General features: G+C 32.5%; 1 protein-coding gene across 2 annotated transcripts in view; it reads right to left on the bottom strand.

Moving 5' to 3' along the window:
- LOC149780943 (uncharacterized) overlaps positions 1-8492 on the bottom strand; it is a 161002-nt gene extending 152510 nt beyond the window's left edge. The window contains exons 1-6 of one of the 2 annotated variants that reach the window (XM_089938045.1): positions 8379-8492; positions 4029-4133; positions 3594-3615; positions 1507-1658; positions 744-901; positions 165-304 (exon numbers count right to left, since the gene is read on the bottom strand). In XM_089938045.1, the coding sequence (XP_089794171.1) occupies positions 165-304; positions 744-901; positions 1507-1658; positions 3594-3615; positions 4029-4079 (523 nt within the window). In that variant the 5' untranslated portion in view covers positions 4080-4133; positions 8379-8492. Of the gene's footprint in view, positions 1-164; positions 305-743; positions 902-1506; positions 1659-3593; positions 3616-4028; positions 4136-8378 lie in introns of those variants that run through there. The other variant, XM_089938046.1, reaches the window with a different exon arrangement.
- Positions 8493-20301: the final 11809 nt, after the last annotated feature.

Below are 20301 nucleotides of genomic sequence, written 5' to 3'. Positions count from 1 at the left end.
GTACGTATGTACTCATGTATGTACATATGTATACTAGCTGTCTGAATGGATATATGTATATCTTAAGGGAAACAGATATTGCAATAAAAAGACGGAACTCTTAAAATAGGTCATCGATGGATGAAAAATGTATTTGTTTTCGTCATCTATTCAACGAGAATTACCTGATCCAGAAATTGTTAAATTCAAGGGGGTTCCAACTTTTACAGGGCTCGATGATGTTCGAACGACCCCATGTTCAACAATCTCCATTTTCAACTCTAAAGAAGCCTGATGTTCTTCCTTGAACTCGAAACCAGTATTTCTGAGGAGGATATGAATATGTTTGTATAATATATAATATAATATAATATAATATAATATAATATAATATAAAATAATATAATATAATATAATATAATAGTATACAAGGCTACTTTCAAAGACTATTTTAGGGTGTTTATCAAGCAGACACATAATAGTATGCATCGTATGTGACCTAATGGTGGCTTTGGGCTAGACACAACAACAAGGCAATAAAGTAACAGCAATCTTCGCGACGAATTACGAAAATAAATGTTGTCTCTTCTTCATCAGGTATAAACGTGGAACTCTTACCATTGCGTCCATTATTATACGTGATCTGTTAAAAATAATTGTGATTAATTTATCAGATGAGTTCACATATATCCTTTCATAAGACAAGATTCATCTCATTTATATAGTCCTTAGCATCGTTAGGCATCATGTAGTAATAATTTTACCCGACTTGTAATTTGGCCTGCAAGACGGTAATTGATCCACCGATCGGTACCCCGCCACATTGCAGCTCGTATCCTGCAACTCCCTTTCCGCCGAAAATTACATTTGTTCCTATAGTATCCTGCTCTTCTTCCATGAGGGTGGCTTTAACTGGCATCACCTGAGTTAACAAGTGCATACATAACACGTTTTGAATCAAGAGATTAATGAAGAAACAAGTAACTCAATGGATAATCGTTCGCTAGTTTTCTGGATTCGCCCTTTGATAGCTTTTTTGGAAAACATGAGTACTACGCTTGAATTAATATTTATGTAAAAAAAAATAATATTTTGTTTTACTACTAAAAGTCCAGAACATGCGATTCTTAAGAATGCAAGGGTAGCCGTTCTTTGATCACTGTATGGGATAAATTACTATGGATTATATAATACTCTCAAATCTTTTCCAACAAATAAATATACCCAATTGGAGGGAGAGGTATTGGCAGTTAATAATTATGTATGTTACGCTTCATTATGTTCACAAGAATTTACTATAGGAGAAACCGGTATGACAGGTTTGTGAAATACAACAATGGAAATATGAGGATAGAGCAGCGTGCTATAATGAATATTTATTTCAGAGTTGAATGTTCATCAGAAATAATCGGAAAGAAATCAATTTTTGTACAAACCAAAATTAGAAAATATGAATAGCTATGTTTCACAAACATTTTCTTATGCAGTATATAATAAAGTATTTTATGAAGTACTTTGCCATCTTACCACATTGCATCCATTTATGATAAACTTTACGGATCCTCCTGCACTAATTGTTCTGTTAACGTTGCATTGCCTGTCACTTTCTGTGGCATATAATGACTTGTACTGGGTAATGCCATCATTCATCACCTGTATCTCCCCGTTATCCGTGCAAGCTTAAGTAGTAAAATTAGAAGAAACTAGAAATGTAAAAATATTTTGAAAGATAATAAATTTGACGCTGCACTTTCATATCAAGCAAAGTTGATTGGTTCTAACCAGCAGGGCCCCAACGTTTGACCTAAAAGACAACCTTAATCGAAGTCACTGCAGCCTGAAACGTATTTCACAGTAAGTTACTTAGGTGGCCCGTGTTTACTTACTTAGGCGGATGTGCGCATTACACGACTTTGGAGCTAGCAATAAAAACGGACCTTATTGCGAAACTTAATTAAGATTCACAGAAGGAATGCTGTACAAAAAAAGGTTCTCATTATTTCCTATTCCACATTCGTCGCTTAACATAAAAAGTAGTTGTAGCCTAAAAACTACTACAACTACTAATATTAATAATAATGAGAGAAAGGTCAATAGCATGGACGAAAAAAGCTAGATACTGTTTTTTTTTTTTTTTTTTTTTTTTTTTTGCAAAAGCGGGACAGTTAAGTATATGACTGCTAAAGACTGCTAAAGTTCCTATTGCTACTAGAGTCCGATGCGATAGTAAACTCGTTATCATATTCAGCTCAACTGTCAATTATATCTAGACCACAGATACTAATATTATCCAATAGTGTTGTAAATATACCCTTTGATAAAGCAAGTTAAACCATCCATTCGCAACCTGGAACAGTACTAAACGGATGAAAATACAAACTTCTTGCGTGTGAGGTAGGTTGAACTTTTCCATTCATTCTCTTATTCAGTGCACGTTTAGATAATAAAGTATGCTAATAAATAGTACGTGTTCCACTGTAGATTACTTGCATAAAACATGTGTTATGTACATTAAGTGTGTATCTGAAGTCTTACATGCAATAATTTAACGATTACATTTTGCCTCTTAAGGCAAATGATGTAGTTGCTATTAACTCTATGTGAAGTATTTCAACATGAGTCAAATCTTTCATCGTTTACTAGCATGCATACCAAAGAAAATAAAAACATATTTGATTTTATTCTTGCGATAATACTCTGTTTATTATTTTATTTCTGGTTGTAATGATTGTCTGGCAACGACTGAAAAGTTAACGATATTTAAATTCCTTCTATTGACGTAATAAAACGTGCCGTTTGTTGGGTTACGAACTGATTGTGTACCTTTATCACTATATTGTGGTAGTTGTAAGTAAGTTTTACAATGAATTAATAAGTGTAACAAAGGCATGCATAGCAAAATATCAACAAGACAATGCCACTGGTTAGATTTTAATTACTCATAGCGTTTGTAAAACTGAAAATAGGAGCATAAACATGTAAGTAATCTATATAGAATGACTAATTGTTTTTTCCAGTGCTTTATTTATCAAAACACATGCATAATAAAAGAGAGAAGACATACTTTGCATTCACCCTTCAAGACTGAGTTATGTGATGCATCATGTTCAAATAAGGACGGAACGAATAGACCTAGTTATTTAATGGTGTTATTTTCTAATTTCTATTCGTTTTAATTTTAGTTTTTTTAATATATTTTTTATTTAGTGTTGAGAATACTGAACATTCCCAAAGTAGAACTTTCTAACAAGATGACATGTCGTTTGATGTGATTCGACGAAACGTCGTTTGAAGTCATTATCTATCGTTTCATGGAACTTGTGTACGATAAATAGGTCACTGGCATTATAGCATTATGGACCTAGAAGATTATACTTTCGAAAATAACATGGCAGAAGCGTATTCATTTGTTTTGTTTAATTTAGGTCTACTACTGAACATAATTATGTTGTTTATGATTCTTTTTCTTCTGGTGCTGCTGCTAAAAGTACCATAAAAATAACAAAAAATATTCTATCAAAAAGATCCCTTTGGTATTTCGAACTGTGTGTCTTGGTGTATCTGTTTCTGAATGCATTATAATCGCGAATATATCATGTCAATTAAGATCGTACCGTACAGTATCCGTTCAGGAGGCTGAAAGAAACAAAGAAACAAAACATAAAAACAAATTATACAACATCATAGTTTGGTGTGATAACAACGTTTATCTTGCGAGAGATAAACAATGACAACCACGGTATATATTTATTATTGAATGCGTTCCTGATATTAAAAACCCCTCCTGTCATATTTGACTATCACAAAGTAGTATCTACACGTTTAAATTACTTAACATTATTACTTATGACTATAAACGTTACAGTTTCAGAGCATGCCGTACGTAGTTTCTATTTTCATTCATGCTTTTGTCTAATTCATTCTTATTTTATCGTGATAAGAACATAACGTATTGGACATATTGAAAATTGGTCACTCACGAAACGTACAAATTGACATCCGAAAAAAGAAAATAGACTCAATTTAAACCAAGAAGAAAATTCGCTTACAGTTCCAAACGCCACTCCAATCAGAAAGACTGGCAGCAGAAGTTTCAGCATTCTTTCTTGTCTTATTCGCTCGAACTTGTAGTACTGTTAATTCTTCAATTAAAACTAGAGTGACATGAAAAGGAAAGTATTTGGTTCACATTTTATTAGACATACACAAAGTCTGTTCGAACATATTTTTGTACATGCTTGTAGGCGATAAAATTTGGTATTTGTATAATCTGATAAAAATGACTTTCTCTATTGAATTATCTTGTGTCATAGAGATTGGTTGCTGAAAATGACGCAACATGCGTATATTTTGTAGGTTCATGTGATCTAGCTCTGGCTAATAACTGTCCGTCATTAAAAACCTTTTGCTAAATACCACAGCACAATAACCCACTGGATATCCCCACAGCGAAACCCCCCTCGGCTTAAAACCCTCCAAAACTGAACAAAACTTTTTCTTATAGAATACAAATAATACAATTGCTATATACATTCTGAGCACATTTAATTATTATTAATAACATTTGCCTTTAAAGTTTGTATGGAAAAACAATTAACCAGAAAAACACCGAAGTCAGGACAAAATATACGGTTATCTTTTAGGATTTTAAATTGCGTTGGTTTTTATCATCTCACTGCGTATGCTAACTATTAGTTTAGTTATTGCTATACTTATCGGCCTAACTAAGCTACTTGAATTTCAAGCTATATTATAAATGCAAGAAGACTTAAATAGATCGAGTGATTACTGAGATCACTAAAGCGGGACAACATCCAGGTATAAGTTGTACAAATAGGCAAAGGTTCTTTTAATAAAAATCATTAGTATTAAAGAGTTGAATACAATATGTTAAGAATGAAAATATGAAACCCAGCATAAAGTCAAAATAAAATTATATATATTATGTGTGTGTGTGTGTGTGTGTGTGTGTGTGTTAAGCAGAATAATTTTGCAAATGGAGTAATGTCATTCGAGTGAGAGAGAGTTACAGAATGCAAGTCAAATATAAATGTTAAAAGTCATCAAATGATTAGTCATTTGCACGATTACACACATGCACTAGGTGCTGCTTACTGCGAGACAATGAAAGTATGCAAGCAATTGAAGGAACAGGTACGGGTTTCGATGGAACCGTTTCATGAATTCATACTGAACAGCGTTGTAAATGTATCTCCCGTTACTTCAGCGATATTGTTAACCGTGCATACTGTTTGATGGACTCTCAGAAATCAGAGGCATGCTGCAGGAAATGCTCTTTCTGTTGCAGATAACATTCAAAATCTAGTTAGTCCGAGAAAATACATGAAAACAATCAAGCTAAACGATGTCCTTGCTTTCAGAGGATTCTGGACCTGAACCAACCCAGATTTTAATATTTGCAACCGCTGCTAACAGTCAACCTCTTCTCGTCTTCCAAAATCTTGCATGGACGGTCGAAATCAAAACGGCGCCGGGGTTTGGTGGGTTAGTATTGATGAGGATTATTATTCATAGGGGTACATTCTAGGGGTATTTATCCTATGTGTTATTAACTTGTGAGTTATTGCCGAGGGTAATTGTCCGGAGTGTTATTGAACTATTGGAATTATTGGCGGGTTGCCAGGTTCATGACATTTTAGTTCACGGGTACAATGAAAAGGCAGCAATGAAATCGGTAAATATTTGTAATACGATTGCATGTCAGATTATTCGCATAAGACCTAGACAAAGCTTTGTCCGCTTGAATATCAGGGTTTGTCTAATCGCCACGTGTAGACTGTATTCTTGCAGTAAATTAGTATTACCAAAATATATTTGATCCATCATAGAATAACATTATTAATTATGCCGAAAAGGCGGTTTCTTATTTATCCTATATGGATTATTCTATCCAAAACAAGGATAATCGTGTAAGACTGGTGTGAAGGCAAATGGCTTCTCTTTGATTATTTCGCAGGTCCTTCCAGAGATTTTCCTGGCTTTATCCCCCTTCTGATATACTGGCTGCCATGTATAGCCTATCATGTTTTGCAAGATGGCATTTAACTCAAAAAATAACAAAAGTAGCACAGTATACTGCACCTCTGACAGAAATCAACCATGAAAGCACACGAGCCATATCTTCAAAGAAAGCATGATTTACCCAGCGCATAAATCGGTCTGTAAAAAATCAGCTTTTGGTGTTTACAGTACTCTTTTACAAAACAAAAGCAAGAATATAAGTTGAATCATTAGAGCAAAATTGAAAATTAAGTTAACACCAATTTATTTAGTTTTTGTAGTCAAAATTATGATTTTGGTATTAGGATTCTTAATATAAGACATGACGGTTAGAATAGTACTAGGCATTGAATAGTTTAGCCAGGTTTAATGTCATGACCGTTTCGCAAATATTAACTTGGATCAAAAGGAAAAAAGGGGATACAAGTTTTTGACGGTCTGACTCACAAAAGTATGAATCTATACCATCATTGCTATAAAACGGCATGTTATTTTTAAATGAAAACAAAATCCAAGAAATATTTGGAAATGCTCAAGAAATATATAAAATTAAATATCTGATTTGCTAACCTTTCAAATAGGTATAATATTTTTCGTCTTGTCAATAGAAGATTGATATATTAATTATATAATTACAAATGTAATGACAATTTAAAATTTCGTTACTTTTAATAGTAAAACAATGCTACATTATAAACATATCTCACTCTTCAATAAATCTTTGTGTCTGAAATTTTACATCCTTGTTCACAAAGCTATGGTTCAAAACTTCACTATGTCATACGGTTTATCCAATCAATACACTCCGATAATAGCAGCAACCGGATCAATACTGCGTTCTATACATGAAATGACTTGCACAACTGAATCACGTGACATCGATTTTGTCAAGATATGGTATTTTCAGTAATATGGGAGGTTTATGATTCACCTTTGTCCTCTTTTCTGACAGATCCTAGAGCTGTCATTGTGTACTTGCATGCCAAAGACTACCCATATATTCATTCTATCATTGAACGTTGTCAGTTTCAATCCAGCATCATTAGCTATTCACTAGGAGAGTGCGTCTAAAACGTTTCATCATAATTCATTCTCTATATCTATTTTCTCTACGAGGAAATTAATAAGATCGAACAAAGGTAAACCTTGAGGACTTTATTGCTACTTCTTGTTTTGTTTAGTTGTTTATATTTGCATCCCATTTCTAAATTCGTTTTTGGTAAATATAATTAAACATTTCATATAGAAAACATTTTAAGACCTTTTCTAATATTATATTTGCAAAATATCATACAGTTATCCACCCTTTTAGTGCAATAATTTATTTCACATAAGTTAGCAGTAACGATAACACAGATCATGGAACGCTTGGCATAGGTGATACAGAAGTTTGACCTTTTAATCTAGCGCTCCTAGCCAGAACAGGATCAAGATAGTTTGAACAAAACTTCATGCAACATTCTTTAATATTTCTTGTCGTTAGTTTCTACAAATAAGACAGTTAAAATATTCATCGTTGGAACTATAAACCAATGGGCACTTCTTATTTTCCATTTCTTCATTAGCATGCTTACTTAAGGTGCGTGATACATTTAAGTACCTTTTCTCTGAAATGTACATACCTTCTAAAGCTGTAACTTTGATAATTGACTATGCAAGGCATTTGGCTTAAGGAGGATTACTTTTAAGCAGACACAGGTACAAGAATATTATAATAACAAAGATGTTCAAGCTTTTTCTACATGCCATATTTTAGCTGGATGTTTTAAGCACAAGAGTATCAGCGGTGCATACTATAAAGTATCGGTGATATTAAAGTAAGAATGTATGTACATGCACCTTATTTTCAAATCGGATATGTTACACCTAATACCTAATTCACTCACCACTAATAGTTATCACGCACCAATGATAGCAATCAATAAATACGTCTATTTTAGATGCTTGCAGTGGCAGTTTGCATGACAAAATCTATAAAGAAAAAAGACTATTTCGGCTATAAGTAGAAATGGTTTTTAGTCTTGTCGTTTTACATGGTTGTCAAAATGATGAAGTTTGATTTGGGAGATCAGAGATTCCACAAGAAATTAAAACATTTAAATTAACTGAATATTATTCATCCAAGACAAAACTTTAAAACCTCATTATTATGGTTACATATTTGAATATTGTTTAAGGAGCAAATTTGCTAGAAAATTAACTGTTTCAGGACAAAATTAAGATGCAGCATCTGTTGTTCAAACCTTCGTTTACGAACATAAACCATTACGTTTTATATTATCAAAAACAGTAAAATATAAATATACTATAAATGATACGTTCAAAAATATAAATAGCAAAAAAACAAAAAACGCTTTAGACAAAATGAATGAACATACCTCGATCTGAAAGAAGGTCCCCATTAATATATTTTTGCATCCTTGTTCACAAAGTTATATCAGATTTGTATGACGTCATGGACTGATCAGACAGTTTTACCCAATGAAAAATCTCAGATAAAACCTGGAATCAGATCACTGTCGTTTTGCATTGCATAAACTGACTTGTACAAAAATTACGCCAGTGATTTTGTGAATCAGTTCAAGATGTTACGATCTCAATGCGATGGGACGTGTTTTTCAACCACCTTTGTATAATATGTTTCATGATGTGATATTGAAATATATCAGTAGGAAGAACACCTCTTTTATCGACACAACGTAGAGAGCACTTTCGAACAAAGTTATTTTCCTATTTAGGAATTATATTTTTAAAAGCTCATTGTCCTAAAAGTATTGTAAAGTTTTAGAACTTACTTTTATTGATACATTAATGCATTCATTAATGGTATTCGCACATAATGGGACAATATCCTATATAATATATAATAAAAACACAATCTATGTATTTTGAGTAGATATGAGGAAATATTTCACTCATGAAGTCAAAATATTTTGTATTGTCACGTGTGGGTGAAACCACTTGCGACATTAAAAATATTTCCTCTTTAATAGTGAAATATGTTCTTGTATCTACTAAAACGAAAAGAAGAATCTTTCGTCAAAAAGATGAAGTGGAAACATCGTGTCTTTCCACATGGCTCCTAGGAATGAAATAAAGTTTTCCATCACTTTATATATTTCCTCGCATCTACTAAATAAAGATACATACCTCTATATCTTCTTTCATCGAAGTATCGCACTTTTACGTGTGTAGATGCGAGAAAGACTTCATAAATATCCATCGAAACCTGTACCATTAGCTATTCACCAGTAGGGTATGGTTATCTTGGTTCGTCAAGTTACAGTGTCTGTTACTGTCATACGAACAAATTTGTAAAACCTAATAAAGGTAAATATTTCTAATTATTTGCGTCAGTTGATTTTATAGAGTTCATGTTTTGCGCATTTTCAGCATTATCTTTCATAAGAAGGGATAATCATCGTACTAGAAACCCGTTGTACCCTTTATATTACACACATTATTTAACTGTACACAAATCATTTGTTTTCGATCTTTGCCTGTACATGCAGCTAATGATAACGCTGGTAAAGGATGACATCAGCATGATTTCAAATGCTGCTTCTGGCAAAGGCAAATTATAGGATAGTACAAACTAAATCTCATGCAACTTTCATTAATATTCCAATTAGTTTCTGCAATTAAGAGATGCATGGTCCATGTGAAGACCAAATTGATCTATAGATCCATAGACCAATTTGGATTAATTTAATTTCTATTTTATCACAATCAACCACATCCCCTACAAAATGTGTCACAGATTGCAACGGTTTTTTTTTTCTTCTTCTATTAAATGCACAATGCAAAGCTAGAAATTACCGAACAGATCATGCAAGATATTTGTCTTGAGACAAATTAGTTTTAATGATAAATAAGCTGCAGTCATGTGGTATTGACAAAGATGTATAAATAGTGACGACGCTGATGAAGTTATTAAAAAATATGTAAATCTAATAACGTCTTTCCATAAAATATAAAATGTTTTGCGAAATTCGCTACAAATTGTATGAAACACTGATTCTGTAGTGACTTTATTATATTTAGTGACTTGTGGTGTGCGTAAAGAAAACTGACAATCTCTGTTCCCTCTACAAGAGGAGCTAGAATTTGTAAATATTCTCTTACTTCTGTATTAAAATAACATAATATGCACAAATTGTGACAATAAATCAACAATAAAATTGACATTATCTCCAAATGGGGTAAAAGTTCATTAATGTCCTATCCTGTCGTTGTCCATATCATTCACATGACTATATCGGTAAACGGTTGTAAAATCTTCTTTCTATAGACTCCAATCTCACTTTACTAACTGATTAACAGGCCAGATTAGATCAATTTACAAGTACAGTTCCAATTTGTATGTGTGCCCAATTATTAAAAAACAATATATTGTCAAAACGTGTGCATATTGATATATTGTGGTCTTTCACCTAAAAGATAGGTGATCTTACTTTCTTTAATTAAGTTATGAATGGTATCTAACGTTTAGCAATCAAAAGTACGTTATAGCTTTATGGCAAATTTTTAAAAGGATAGTTACCTTTAAGCCTGCCACGTTATACAATTCATTTAGCGTTTGCGGTCTAACACTACGTACAGATCAAAACTTGAAGGTTGCGTAGATAAAATATCCTGGTGAGGTCACAGAGATAGTCTATTATCAAACTTTGCATCTGTCCCCATTTTCAGGTCAATAGCATGGAATTGGGGAAGGTTCGCTGATTCATTAGTAAGATGTTTTAAGTTAGAGGCTATTTATTCAAATTTGAAACAATACTGTATTGTTCCACGTTATCCATTAGTCGTATACCCTATTACTTCACAGATTATACCTTAGTTGCCATTACGTGCAAAGAAAACTAAATTTATGCATGTATGTGTAGGTTACTAGTCTTATAGCTAAATTGTTGAAAGGTTTTGTACACTAATTCAAAGTTTTAAATATGCACACAATATGTCTGATGCAACCTACGCCTAATTTATATAAACTGATATCCCTGAAATAAGTCTTGTTTTCTAATTTAAGACATTTTCCCCAATATCTTCTTTAATAAATAAACAATATCTCAAAAGGTTTTTATAAATTTAATATTAAACCATTGAGATTCTTTTTATCACCGTTTTTATTTCAGTGGAAATTAATTAGATAGAAAGAAAAATGGATAATTTCGTTCATTCTGACAGACGGTCCACCTTTTATTTGTTGTGCATACAAATTAGTCTCAAATAAAGTTGAACTAGTAAAGGTAGATTGTACATTTTTTCAAACTACAAATCAAAGTAAAAGATTCCATTCGAATAAACAGAACATTTTATACAACAAAATCATTTTTCAAAACAGAAAAATCAATGCGATTTGATGTCACATTGTTTGATACGGTAGGCCTAGAGTACATGTTTACACTAAAATGTACCTTCCAGAACTAAATATTACATTGTTGCTATTTTCATGCAAAATAGAATTACTGAATGCAGCAATTCCCATATTTGCTGTAATGCATTTAAACCGTATATTTATAGCATTTGATTTGGAACATTAGCCTAAACAGAAGACGTAAACAAATTTATTCTTGAGTCGGATTCTCATCACAATATATACTGAGTAAATATACTGTGGTTGGAAAAAGTTCTGTCAGTTGGAGGCCCATACATGTCCACATTCTTCTGTGAACAGAGATTAGTTTATTTACTCTGTAAGTTATCATTTATAAGGTGGATTCTAAATCTATCTTACAGATATACAGCCCGGCGTCAAATGAGCTATACCCTTAGTTTTGCTTCTTATTGTTGTTATTGTCTTGTAGTCCGCACGCCATTTTTCTTATGATGATATTGTTATGCATGACATAAGAAACCCCTGTAGGGATAACCTGTCCATATTCAGACAGCCGAGATAATGTTTACTCAATTTCCTTTCTCTAGTCGAGTTAAAAATGGCCTCCAAAATGTTCATTACAAACAAAACATTCCAGATGGCGGGGTTAACAATGTTTCCCACAATAGAATACTGCACAATAATTGTATGTGCTTATTTTGGACCAATCAGAATCACATAGGGTGATATTTTCACATGTTATGGTATCAAAAATATTAAACTGCACACACTATAGATAAAGTGTACAGACTATGTGATAAGACAAGATATGAGTGGAGATGATGTATATAGTATGACGAGTTATGTCTAGTCTAAAATGAATATCGTATCCTACCAATCACTCAATCATTTTATTTTGTGATTTTCAAAATGAAACATTCACGCTATATGTATTGCTCCACAGTCTCCCCATCAAACCAGAATAGTACATTCTTAATACTAACTTAAGCTTGCTTTATGATGCTGTTTTAGCTTGTTATCTAGACACATCTCCACCACCCTCAAACCGCTCCGGTGGCCTAGTGGATAAAGCGTCCGCCAAGAAATGCGGGAGGTCGTGGGTTCGATCCCCGGCCCAGTCATATCAAAGACTTACAAATATGGTACTAACAGCTGCCTCACTTTGCGCTCAGCATTAAGAGGTTAGTGTTAGGACTGGTCGGCATGGTGTCAGGATAATGTGACTGGGTGGGAGATCATGCTACATGTCTACGGCATGATGCCCCTGTGCTAGACATCACTATAAACTGCCACACTGCAGACATCGTAGCGATATGACTGAAAAATTGTTAAAGCTACGTTGAAATGTCCAAATCACACACACACACACACACACACACACACACACACACACACACAAAAACCCATCCAGAACGCCCTAAAAATTGAAGCGTGTAGCATGTATGTTAGGAACATAAATTTAAGAGAAAAATCAAGATGAGCAAGAACAGCTTGAAGCTCTGCCAATGAATTTAGTTGTGCTGATAAATCTAACTCAACAGTGAGTACCAAAACAAAGTAACTTTAACTATAACATATATTACTAATGACTTTATTGGAAGCGGGAGCTTTAAACATGTCAAATAACAGCTGATTATATCAAACGATTTTACATCAAATCACCATAAAGGATATCAGTCACAGTGGCAACACAATTGTTTATTTGAATATGTAAAAACTAGATTTAAAGACTAGGTATAATTACAATAATCTATTTTAAAATCTAGTAATATAAATCGCTGAAAATACAGACATACGTAAACATGCACACGACATTATGGAAGAGCAGACAATATTTATATATCACAAGCGAAAATTTCAATATATATATATATATATATATATATATATATATATATATATATATATATATATATATATATATATATATAATATCAAAGTGAAAAGATATTTAACTAATTTTACTCCATTAAGGACATTTACAAAAACCTTATACAAAATATTGCTGGGTAATAAAATGCCCGATGATGTAAGAAAATAATGAAAATGATAACAGTATGATAATAATTATTTATTAAATAATTAAAATATAACAGAACACATAATGACGAAAAGCGTCATTATAATAAAATACTTGTACTAATTACTATGTTACAGATTGATAATTCCAATTTTTATAAATTTACTGCGTTTTCGGCGCTTTGATTGGATGTAAACTGTCACGTGATACTGATCTGGAATTTTTTCACATCGATAAGTTCTGCGGACTACTTTTGGTTCCCTGTTACCAGATCATTTGATGTGAAGTTTTATCTATATCAACGCTTTGCACCATAATAATAATAACAACAAGCTCCCACCCACCCACTCCTGTGATTTCTGATAAAAAATGACAAGGCACAGCTTAAAATCGACCACTAGAAGTTAAAACATTGTAATTGCACAGACCTTCCTGCATTCCAACATTCGACCCTTTTGCCGAAGAAGGCATATATCAGGTTTTAGAAGCTAATATTCGGAAATTATTGCATTTCACCGCGACAACATGTTACAGCAGCGGTTATTAAAGGTCACGATTTTGCTCTTGAAAGATCGAAATGCGTAGAAAGTAACAACGACGTTGCTATAACAACACGTGCCACACGCAAGCATAATTTTCAAAACAAAAGAAGGAACATTCCTAGTTTAACCGCAACAACCATTTTTTATGTATTAAAATAATGACCATAACAGTATATTAATGGCATGACCCGCTATGGCATTCTATCCCGTATCACTGTATAAAGAATCGATCGATGAATCTAAGCTAGAGAAAATAGGGCAATGTATTCTCTCGCAGTTAAGATGCAAGAAAACTTCGATGTACATAAAAGTAAATGTTTCGTTGGTCTGATCTGATGTTAGGAAGTAAATTGGAATTATAAGGATTAAATGATCATGGTTGGGTATTTATCGATGTGTAAATTTTACCTAATCACTCACATAGTTTACATAAAGTCCGTCCTTCGGACTTTATGTAAACTTTGTGAGCGATTAGGTAAAATTTACACATCGATAAATACCCAGCCATGATCATTGAATCCTATAATATAAAAACTGAAAGTAGCATATTGCTTCTTACTAAACGTTAGGAGATAATGTAATGATAGGAAAGGAATGCTTCAAGGTCAACAGTAATGTAGATAAAATTCCAGTGAAATGCTCTTTAAATAGTAGCATGTTTATGGTACATTCAATAGTCAGGATTTCTATTGATTCAGACTTAAACATATATACATGTAAGGGTGCTTTGATATATATTTTACATACATTGTAATAAAAGCATATTGTGTACGTTCCTTCTCTCAATGGATATTGCCACGCCATTCTCATTCCGCTGTGTATTTTCTTAGGTATACGCTAAAGACGTTGTGTTCATGTTGGCATGTTTTAGAAAAAAGACTCTAGACCTTGCAAACATCTCTTTGCCCAAACAAGATAATTTTTTTAACAGTTTCAATACACTATGTCTGTCTATGTATGTTACTTTTTATCGACCATAAAGAGACGGGCCCTTCTGAAAAGTTATCAGGTGCCTTGGCTTTGTATGACGCAATCAATGGATTATTGCTATACAATACTGATGTGCCCTATACTCATGTAGAGGTGAGATTATGAGGTTGAAATCTATTTAGTCCGATTTACACCGATTTAGTACAAATAATTCGAATATATGTTATTGAAATAAACAGGTGTTATCCATGAAAGTGTTGCTCACAAAGTGGGCAATAAACATTATTTTTGAACCTGAATACAATAGCCCAAAAATGAAATAGAAATCGGACTTTATTCAGAAACACGGCTAAGCGTTGTTCGAATCCAGGTAAAATAAATCATTGAGTCGCTTTTAGCCTGTTTGTTGTTTTTAGACGTCTAACAACAGAACTAACTTTTCTTTATAAAAAAATGCAGAGTATGAGAGATATCACTTCACAATCTTGTCTTAGCGTTATAATTTGATTCCATCACACATTTCTAGCAACACCCGATAAATAGATCAACTGCATGTACGTTAGCAATTTATCGATCTTATCTTCATAGCCAATTGCGCTAACATTTAGAATACATAAATCTTCATTTACTGCAGAATATATTTGCTCCAAGGAGATTAAATTCATAATATTTTTTATAAATTATGAAATCATAAAATTATTTGTTCTGACAGACCGTGACTTTCAACTATACTTTTGAAAATACTACCAATGGCTGACAAGCAAATTTAGAAACATCAAATAGTATTTACTTTCTAGGCCGCTGACATTACACGTTTCATCGTCTAATATCACACATAATCATCTTTATATAATACAGTTTTTAGAACTATTGTATTCTGACCTAAGATGACTTTAATACTGCAAAAATATAGATTTATTTAACCGAACTATAATGTAAAGTTTGAAGAAATGAAATTATTGAGTTCATATTGATGTAAGTGACAGGTACAGCACCTGATCCTTGTCCAGCAACTTAATATCATATGAAAGTTAGCAAATCTATTGCACCAAAATCTACTTTGATGAATATGTACTTCACTGAAAAATATTATTTCACATGAAAATGACTATAGGAATTTGATAATTATAGTTGGTGATTGTATGCTGATGATTCTATTAACAGATGCAGAGAAGAGTCTGCCATGATATTTTAGAAGATCAAAACAAACAGACAGTATGTTGAACAACAGCTGGATATTAGTGATTGAAATATACTGGAGCTAGAGAAAGTCGTATATAGGCTTGGCATTTACTTTCAGCTACAAAAACATGATTATATTCAAATTTAGCAGTGCTTTTCGTTGAAACAAGTTAACCTAATTTGTTTTAATATCTATATTCCAAAAGAAATCATGTTTGGAAATACCTAAACTGATGCAAACATCCGAGAGTTAATATGAAGTCTATTTACAAATGAGAAGTGCGCGTGCTTGTGTGTGTGTGTGTGTGTGTGTGTGTGTGTGTGTGTGTGTGTGTGTCTTTGGATCTTTAAGATTGCTTTATTGTTTCGATGTCAACATTGTTCTAATCCGCCAACTTGCTTTAACCACTAGACCAGCGGAGCGGTGACCAATGGGAAGAAATCAAATGATATAAGTATTGCAGACAAGAATTATGTAATTGATAATACAATTTATATTTAAACAATTTTTATATATATTAAAGTTAATGAAAATTACACTTTTAACACTGATAATGTTGATTCATACGAATCATTTGACCAGGTTGTCTTCTGCAAAATAGAAGAGGATCGAGGTAAAATGTTCGTGGTTAAAGCAAAACATCGCATGATATATTTTATGTATATGGATTGTCTTATTCAAAACAACATCTGTGACATGGTATGTTTTATTCCAATGAAGATTAAACCATTGTATTTGAGAAAGTAAGATTGTGTTAGCAAGATTATAATCAAATAATAATTAAATATGCTAAGATCACAAGTTCAATAAAATGATTTGAGCAACGATGTTCAGTTTCAAAATTGCGATGGAACTACACCGTTTGTGATGATGGTATATTTGTATTGCCTAGTGACACGGTTATAAAATTTTTATCACTGTTGGTTACTGTATCAACTTTAGAAATAAGCCTCTATTATTTTGCAACAAATCTTTCCAAATATTAATGGATAATGGTAACAATAACAATTACAGCTAAGTTATGCACTCAACTATACATGTTATCTTCATATGCTAGCTTGCTATCTTGTGATTCTGTCACTAATTTTAACTATTGCCGCTGCTCCTTTATGTGTACTAAAACTAAGAAAATTTGTCAATATTTTGAAGCCGTTTTTATGACGTAAAATCATTATTGGCTCAGAGTGGTATGAGCAGGAGTATGTGAAACAGTAGTGGTGCTGTTTGCTTCGTAAGTTAAGAACGTCCCTAACACGTTTTGCATTTTCTACAGCATGATCGGATCTGATTGGCTTGCAATATCTTTTTATGGCAAAGTAGCTAATGTAACAGATAGTTTCTGACAAATATTTATATGGCTTGAAATGAAAACTAAGTTGTTGTTTTTTTTTCTCAGTATATCTGCATGATATTAAAATCAGAATACCAGAAATTACCCACCAATACCAAATTATTTATGTTCCTATTTTTTTCCAAAGTCTCCCCGATGTATTGTTTTTATTTGTTGTAAATTTTAATTGAAATTGTCTTCCATACCCAGCTATAAAAACATACAAATTAAAAGATTATGGAGCAGTATATTTTAATTTATTATAACATTAAATTAGTATAAAATGATTTTAGGACAATGAGACATGCATAATGGGAGAAAATATTTTGGTGAGGTTTTTAAAACATATCGCGCCATTCTTTCTCTTTATATTGACGTATAATATCCATAATCCTGTAATAAATGTTTTCACTGGTTGCTTACTAGGTATTTAAAAGCAAGTAATAAGAAATATTAATGTGCTAGATAATATAAAAAAATTAAGTGCACAATAAGAAACTCTAAATTCTTAAATCTGTCATCTGTTTTTTTTACAAAGATTTTTTTGTGATATTTAATATTAGTCGATACGAAATTATTCTGAAATTTGAAAATGACGCAATGTATATTGATGATATTGACAGAAGCAAAGCATCAAGTGTTATGCATATCTATATTTTCGGTAACTTTTGCTATAATATTTTATTTAATTTTCGAATTTTGTACAGAATATTTTTGGTTCTAAATCGCGTCGTAATTTATCTCTGTTTAAAACGCAAATTACGTAGAATCTCTAAATAGATATTACCTACATATTGACAATGCATAATAATAATCGTGATAATAAGGCATAAAATGGGTAATATGACATGGTTTCTCAGTGACTCATGGGATATGGACGTTTCAAGAAGAATTATTTTGATTCCTATTGGTTGCGCAAAGTGACGTAAACATACATAGTTTGTCGTCAATCAATAGTATATGTTGTTACATGGAGTCTATTAAGTATTCAGTTTTATTCCTCTTTCTGGAGTCATTCACACGTTTTGGATTCCTGATGTAGTTCAGCTAATGTGTTTTATGATGTACTTTTCGAGAGGAAAAACATTTGTTTATACTGTTCACTGGTGTTAGAAAGTGTAAATTATATGGACAATAATATTATTCTGGAACTGTTATAAATTTTTCGAGAGAATTCTTGACAACGCCATCTCGACGACGTCACTGTTCTTGGAGAACAAATACGTTGAAAATTAGAAGCGATTTTCTATTTGTTTAGGACTTTCATAGACCTTTGTAAGGACTAATTTTGATTCACTTCATTATTCTGTGAGTTCCTATCATATTTTTCATTGCTGTCTTTAATAATTAAAATGTTTGTTAAGTTTTACACAACTTGCTGGTTTTGCTTCTTTGCTGTTGCTTAAGTTTGTGACAATAGAGCCGTAAAAGAAAATTGGGGGCTTATCCGGGATACGTATTTCAGAGATATTGAAACCATTTTGAAATTTATTTCATTTTATTTCGGAATTATCTTAGTTCCGAATCTTTTTGATTTTACATAGCGAAACCAAACAATTTCATAATGTCAACTAAAGTAGAGAACTTTATTTTAAATCATAGCTTAAAATGGTTAGAGTTCTTGAAAAAGGATGAGTTGATTTAACTGCCAGACAATATGATTATTCAGAGGAAAGTTAAGTTTCATTAAAACAAGAAGTATAAGATATATTGGTTCAATATTTAGTAGAAAAGAATATGACTGATAAAAGAGCCTTGAGTCTGATTGGCAAGTCCGAAACTTGCTCTAATTTGCAAGTTGCAGAATTAAAATTAAAATACCACAATGAAATGAATGAAAGAAATGAAGTTAAGAAAACTTGAGCTTCAATTACTGAATTAGGAAATAGATGAACAATTACATATTCAAAAAGAAGATGTGAAATTGAAAATGTAAATGCAGGAAAAGGAACTTCAAGTGTTCCAAATGCAGAAAAAGGGAAGAGAGAGAAAATTTCAGATAGAAAAGATGCAAATCAAACTGCAAGTACGAAAATACGAGAAAGAGAGAGAGAGAGATGAAAATGGAAGTAAAATGAAAGAAATGAAAATGACAAGTAAAAAACACTCCACTTATGAAAGTTCAGCGTCTGATGTTACAAAGAATGTTACATTGTTACCACTTTTTAAAGAAAAAGATAATAGATCAGTATTTTTCACTTTCTCAAAAATTAGCAGAGAATTCAAAATGGTAAGAGAACACCGGAATTTATTATTACAAAGCGTACTTATTGAAAAAGCTAGAGTGATGTATATACTTCACTATCAGTTTAAGCAAGTACTGATTATAATCAGGTAAAGGAATTTATTTTGAAGCGTATGGGGTCGTACCTGAGACACATCGACAGAGGTTTCGGAATTGTAAAAAAGAATATACCCAAACCCATGTCGAGTATGCTAGGGAAAAAGAAAAACTGTTTGACCGATGTTGTGCATCAAGATAGATTGATACAGATTATGACAAACTTAGACATCTGATATTAGTCGAAGGGGTCAAGAACAGCGCCCGTTATGACGTCGAAAGTTGATGAACATAAGTTAGATACCGTAGAAAGCTTTGCTCGTGCAGCTGACGAGTATTCCTTGGCTTACAAAGCTTCATTTGTCATTAAGACTTCCTCTCAACAAATGGTTTGTGGAAAACCAAATAAATCCCAACCAACTAATTGGAATTCAGCATCTGATAAGACTGGTCAGAAATCCTTACAATTTCCAACGTGTACTTATTGCAAGCAAATGAGGCACGTTATTTATGAGTGCTTTAAGTTAAAATATAAGCAAAATACTAAAGACAGAGTAGTTCCAAATGCTCTTCTTTCTCATAGGTCAAGGCCATGGTAATGTATTGGAATCAATAAATTTGTGGGGTCAAACAAACCCCAGTTCAGTCTGATTATGTAATAGAGAATTATGAACCAT

Source organism: Sinohyriopsis cumingii, chromosome 16, assembly GCF_028554795.1.
Source record: "Sinohyriopsis cumingii isolate HCF-2022 chromosome 16, ASM2855479v2, whole genome shotgun sequence".
In the NCBI taxonomy this organism is placed as follows: domain Eukaryota; kingdom Metazoa; phylum Mollusca; class Bivalvia; order Unionida; family Unionidae; genus Sinohyriopsis; species Sinohyriopsis cumingii.
This window is presented reverse-complemented; position numbering and strand designations above follow the sequence as displayed.